General features: G+C 37.4%; 1 protein-coding gene across 1 annotated transcript; it reads left to right on the forward strand.

Annotated features, from left to right (window-relative positions):
* Positions 1–4650: 4650 nt before the first annotated feature.
* Positions 4651–5180, forward strand: LOC116630148 (60S acidic ribosomal protein P1-like). The gene has a single exon (XM_032400825.1). The coding sequence runs from the start codon at positions 4783–4785 to the stop codon at positions 5125–5127; it is 345 nt and encodes a 114-aa protein (XP_032256716.1). The 5' UTR covers positions 4651–4782; the 3' UTR covers positions 5128–5180.
* Positions 5181–6486: the final 1306 nt, after the last annotated feature.

Consider the following 6486-nt stretch of genomic DNA (forward strand, 5'->3'; position numbering starts at 1 on the left):
AAAATTCCAAGGTTCTGAAAAATAGAAATAGAGAGTAAGGATTCACTGATGGATTTCTGCAGATTTTGTTGTTATTGCTGCTTAAGAGCCATTTGTTAAAACAGAGATGACTTTTAGGAAATAAAGTATCTTCATCTTCTCTAATCCTGTATGTGTCTATATACATTGTTATAATGCTGAATCCTATTAACAAATATTTAAATTGTAAAAAAAAAAAAAAAAAATGTACAGGTTAAATAACTGAAAGGCAGAGTACCCAGAAGAAGGATGTGGGATTAGGTTCTGTAAATTGGGGATCTGAGATGGTCATTAGAGGTAAATATTTCCTGCTCTCCACAATCCAGGCTCCTTGCAGGATAGCATTTTCTGTGGCCCTAATAGTTGGGTCAACTATGCCTAGTTCTAGCCAAGGAATATGAATGGAAATAAAGTGTGCCACTTTTATGTCACAGCATAAAATGCCCTCTGTTGTCCACTTTCCTTTTGACATGGTAATATAATGTTCCAGAAGGTAGCTTCCCTGCTCTGGCTCTCCCAGACAATTCTCAAAGGACATGTACTTTGAAAGAAAAATAAGTCTTTCGTTTTCAGACACTGTGATTTTGAGTTTATTATGCTGCATAACATAGTCCAACCTGATTAATGAATCTAACCACTTCAACAATTTCATAATTTTGAGGCCTAACTTTTCTATAAGATGTGAATATTTGGTCTAACTATATGTGCTTACAGAACTAATAGAATGATGAAGCTACTTTATATTTATATATCCTTTAATAATTTAAAAAGTATTTTTACATATATTACCTTACTTCTTTTATAAAATAGTCCTCTTAAAAAACATGACAGCATGTTGTTATTGCCACTGTTTATGAATTAAATAATTGAGGTTAAGGATGGTTACAATAGTTTGCTATTTAATGGTAGAGCCAAGACTTAGATATTTGGATATGGTGTAATTTGTTCTTTCTTTCCCTCTGCCACTCTCCTACAAAACCATCATCAACATTGTAAATACCCAAAAGGCCTAAGTCACATGCAGTAAAAAAGTCAATAGACTAGATCCTATAATAGGAAGTTATATTAACTAAAAAGAGAAACATCTTCCATTAGGATGAAATCCATGACCACTGAGGACCTTAATTACAGAGCTAGGATCCCTACATGTAGTAAGGATACATAGTCATTGATTTTGTGCAGCAGGGAACTAGTAGCATATAATGCATATTTTGAATAGTTTCTTTATTAAACAGTTATGGAAAAACCATTAAAAATGTTGGTTAAATGGTACCCCAAAATGAAGCAATGTATTTTCTTAGAAGTATAGAAATCAGTCTACTGCAGTAAAATTGAGGAAGCTAGTTTTATAATTTTTATTGGAACAACCAATATTTACAGAAACTCTTTGCATTTCTATGAATTCTAAGAGAATTCTTGAAAACTAGTAAATAATTACTGATTAGAAAGGAGCAGTAAGATGAATAAGAAAAGTATAATGTACTTATTATAAAGAAGAAGAAAAAAAACCCCACAAATGTATTGAATCCTGGGCATTCCTTAACATTTATCATGCTATCAATATCATATAAATTTTGCCAAAATCAATGCTTAAGACTTGGTGTTCAAAGGAAATGCTTCTACCTTTTGTCTTTAGGAGGAATCTTTTAAATGTTTGTAGAAATACGGTGCCACTTCTGTAGGCAAATCTCTCACTGTCTCCACTTCCGAGCCAGGTGTGAATCACAAAACCTGCATATGTGACTTTCATCACAATGGAAATGAGGAATAAATGAGGTTATTAAATGTAAACTCTCTTAAGTGAACCAGTTTAACATTCTTCCCTTCAAAGACAATCCTAGTTTTTGTTATTGGCCAGCCTTTTTTTTTTAAGTGTTACTTCTATAGGCTATCTCAATTTGAATATAAATTTAAGACTCAAGATAAACTGGTATCTCATTTACCAGATTTTTGTGGTAAATATGAATTACACACAAAGACCATTTAAATACCTGCATTTCCTCACAGAATTTAGAGTATATAGCCTTGCATAATTAAAAAGCTACTCAAAAGTCTTCAATTTAATTGCTCTGTGCCATCAATTACCTGCATATACATGTATACAGAGTAAGAAGTATTTCTATCTGAAGAGAGTAAGAAAGATTTTATTCATATTAGAGATGTATACTATAGGAACTGAGGGAAAGCCCTATCCCCGCACCTGTTTCTTAGGAATCGGAAAAGGAATAGCTAATACTTTTAGGTTTTAGGGGGTAAAGAATAGGTTTTTCCCAACCTCAGCAGGAACAAGCTGTAAGAATACGTAACTCTGGTATTAGCCATATGTTCCATTTCCCAGCAATGAAGGTCTCCTCAGTACAGCTGATTAGATTTTTTAAAAAGTCAGGCATTTAACACCTGTGATATCATATATCCCTTGTGGCCGATGGGCCTGAAATCTTCAGAATGTTAGAGATCCTCTAGGGTAGAGTCAGGAGGGAGAGGGAACACCTCCATAATCTGGTGTAGTAGCGCTTTTTAATAATGCTTATGGTTTATGTAAATGTTCCATTAAGGGCCAGAGGCTCATAGAATGCGATTATAAAAGACAAAATTTCTGAAAGTTTTGCTCTGGAGAAAGCTTCAGCTAGCCTGCGTAGAATTTTTATTCTATCCTGTGAAAACAATTGGTGGACGCAATGAGAATAGAGTGTGCCTACATACTAGCCTACAGGCCATTCAGATATGTTTAAAGAATTGAGCTTAAGTACATTAATGTCTCAATAGGAATTCTAGCTTACTGGTTGAGGAGGTGTCCAGGAGGAGATTGTGGCCTGGGACCCACAGGGGATGAGTAAGAACACTAGTAAAGAGAACGTGTCTTTATACGTTAAACAAATACTCTGCTTGATTCAAGTATTACAAATTCCCTTACTCATTTCACTGTAATAGCTCTAAGACATTTATGTTCATTATTTACCAATGGGTTGGGGGAATGTTGAAGATAATTTAAAAATTTGAACAAGTATTCCAGAAGTTGTTAGGTTTCATAAATACTCTGAGATTGAATTTGAAATGGTAACCAGTTTCTTAAACTTCTAATTTATCTTTCTTCCCAGGAGGTGATAACACCTTAAGTATAGAATGAAATCAATGAATTCTTAGTTTTTCTTCTTCTCATAATAGATGTGGGTTTTGTCTTCCTTTGCTGACAGAGTTATTAGAAGCAATAAAATACCATCAGCATCCAAAATTTCACCACGGTCATCATTGGCAAAGCTACCATAAACTTTCTCTTAATAAAAATCGATTGTTCAATTTTCCATATCAGTGAACAAGAACACTCACCCAGAAAATGAAATTTATGTATAATCTATCCATCTAGATGAGATGGCATCTCAGTCATAAGGAAAGCAAAGAGCTCTGGATAAGGAATATGAAGATCTGGGTTTGGGCTCTTTTCTGCCATTTACATTAAACCTGGGACCTCAGGGAAATGTAGAATCAAGTCTCCTTGTCCATAATGTTAGAACTAAGGTCTTTTCTGGTCCCATGAACTATGAAGTTCTGTGAGATATGGGTGCTATGGGGCTATTCTCCATAGAGTTAAGGTCATAAAGGTTCTAAAGTCTTTTATTTGATTCATTTGGCAGAATATCACTTAGACTGAGGGGGAAATAACATATCAATTGGAAGCTTCCAGATAATGAGCTCAGAAGCCACATTCCCTGAGAAGGAAGTACTATGCAAAATGTCAGGGGTAACATTGATAATGTGCACCTTCTCTGCTATCTTCCCCTTGCAATAATCCCAATTGGTTCAGATAGTCAAGGAAATAAAGCTATAATTTTGATCTAAAAGTTTGGAGAATGCCAGATAATTGTCATCTTCTAGAACACTTGTTACTTCCAGATAAAACCCTTTTTCTTATGAGAAAGGAATGACATCATTTGGAATCCTAGCCTCCTTATTATATTACCACATCTTTAAAGAACATCTTGAAAGAGAGGAATGGAAATAAGGCAATAGAATTTATGGCTAGAGACATAAAAACACATTTTCCTTTAAAAAAGCAAACCTTCTGTTGATCCTTAGAGACACTGATCAGTTTGCATTATAACCAGTGTATTTATAATTGGGAAGAAATACCATCTACCCACTACTTTCTCAGGAAACATTAGCTTCATTTAATCCTAATAACTTTATGGCACAACTATCACTACCACTACCCCCAATTTTGTAAATGAAGAAATGGAGAGAGTTTAAATAACCTGCCGAAGGTCACAAAGTTTATAAGTGCTGGAGGAAGAATAAAAATTTCTATCAGATGCCAAAGCCCATGCTACAACAGTACCAACCTACTTTCTGGAAGGTGAATATAATTTTTAATACCACAATATATGTTCATTTTTTCCTATACTTTTGTTGACATTTGCAAATTAAAATAACTTTATGCCCATTCATACTGCTATAAGGATAATAGAGGTTATGATGAGACGCTCCCAACATATATAAGTAAGATTGCCCTCAGGAGAGTTCAGTTCATCAAATCCAAAAAACAAAAACAAAAACAACCTGTTATGATTAGCCATCTGCATTAGAAAATCAAGATACTGTCGGTAAATTGTGAGATCATGTTAAGAACATAGGAGTTCTGCTTTCCTCAGCTGCCGCTAAGGTGCTCGGTCCTTCCGAGGAAGCTAAGGCCGCGTTGGGGTGAGGCCCTCACTTCATCCGGCGACTAGCACCGCGCCCGGCAGCGTCCGCTCAGCACTCGCCCGCACTATGGCCTCCGTCTGGGAGCTCGCCTGCATCTACTCGGCCCTCATCCTGCACGACGATGAGGTGACGGTCACGGAGGATAAGATCAATGCTCTCATTAAAGCAGCGGGTGTGAATGTTGAACCTTTCTGGCCTGGCTTGTTTGCAAAGGCCCTGGCCAACGTCAACATTGGGAGCCTCATCTGCAATGTAGGAGCTGGTGGACCTGCCCCAGCAGCTGGTGCTGCGCCAGCTGGAGGTCCTGCTCCTTCCACCACTGCTGCCCCAGCTGAGGAGAAGAAAGTGGAAGCAAAGAAGGAAGAATCTGAGGAGTCTGATGATGACATGGGCTTTGGTCTTTTTGACTAAACCTCTTCTATAAGCTGCTCAATAAAAAGCTGAACTCTTAAAAAAAAAAAAAAGAACATAGGAGTTCTGAAGAATTACTCCAGAGACAATACTGTTTGCGCAGATATTCTACCACAGAGAGATGGAACCCGTTGATAATATTTGGAGAAAGACTGTGGGAAAGACTATCTTATTTTTCACATTTTAGAAGACTTCTATAATTTTTACATGTTATATAACTATGTTATGGGTACAAAGACTATTTAGTAGATGTTGCCTGCTCACATACTCTAGGCACTTCATCCTGGCCTAAAACATCTCTTTGTTCATTCTAAGGGATTATCTCTTATCCTCTAATCTGACCCACATGAGGTTTGTGTCAACCAGGGATTTAACCGAATTTGTGATTTTCAAATGCATTTTAGAATTCTGTTAATATCAGTGATTACACCCCTTTAACACAGTATTGTCAAGCAAATAAGTTTGGTCATCACTCTCTTTGAATTATAGAAGATCTCCAGGTACCGGAGAGAGGCAGAACTCTGCTTACACTACTTGTGCTTCTCTGCACAGGCATTGACTCTTCCCTTCTTCTAGCCCTCTCTGTAGAGGAAGCTAATCAAAGCTCTGCACACTGAAACCTAAGGGACTGAGACTGGGAGCTGAGGCTTCCTTTGAGGGCTGCCTAACGTGTTGCATCCTTACTCTTCTGTCATGTGGTTGCCCCCTCCTCCAGCTCCACCCAACCCTCCCTTTCTCCATCACTCTGCTCACTTACAAGAACCACAGATGGAAAAGGCATGGCTCGCTGATGCTCTGCAGTCATTAGCTCATGTATGCCACATTCAAAGGGACCCTTCGTTCAACCCTGCTGACAATGTGCTTCATTTAAAAACTGCTGTGGCTGGCGGTAGCCTACTGTTTCCTCTCCCATTCCCCACAACTTTATTCTCTGTTTGTTGCTCACTGTTCAGTCAGGCAATTCAACGTAAATGTCAGTGTGTTCCTACAGGTACAGAATATGTTATACTATTCCATAGTAAATTAGCCCTACTATCCACTGGTAGCTACTTACTTTTACTGAAGAGAAAAATGATAAGGACACATATACACAGGCAAAAAATGCACCCTTGTGGAACCTCTGAGGGAAATAAAATTTAAAAAAAGAGGAAGAGAAACGAGAGCAGTTCTAGAAGTGGCACTTGATGAAGAAAGTGAAGTGTCAGCTCCACAAAGTAAAATACTCAATAAGGAAGGAGATGGCTTATTTCAGAATTCTTAAAGCCACGGAATCCTCAATTAGCTTGGTGGTTTGCTGATCAGTGAAGAAAATGACTAGAAATGCACTTGACTTTCACTAAAACAGATTTCCTGAGAGAT

The sequence above is a fragment of the Phoca vitulina genome, unplaced genomic scaffold (genome assembly GCF_004348235.1).
Source record: "Phoca vitulina isolate PV1807 unplaced genomic scaffold, GSC_HSeal_1.0 scaffold3, whole genome shotgun sequence".
NCBI lineage: Eukaryota > Metazoa > Chordata > Mammalia > Carnivora > Phocidae > Phoca > Phoca vitulina.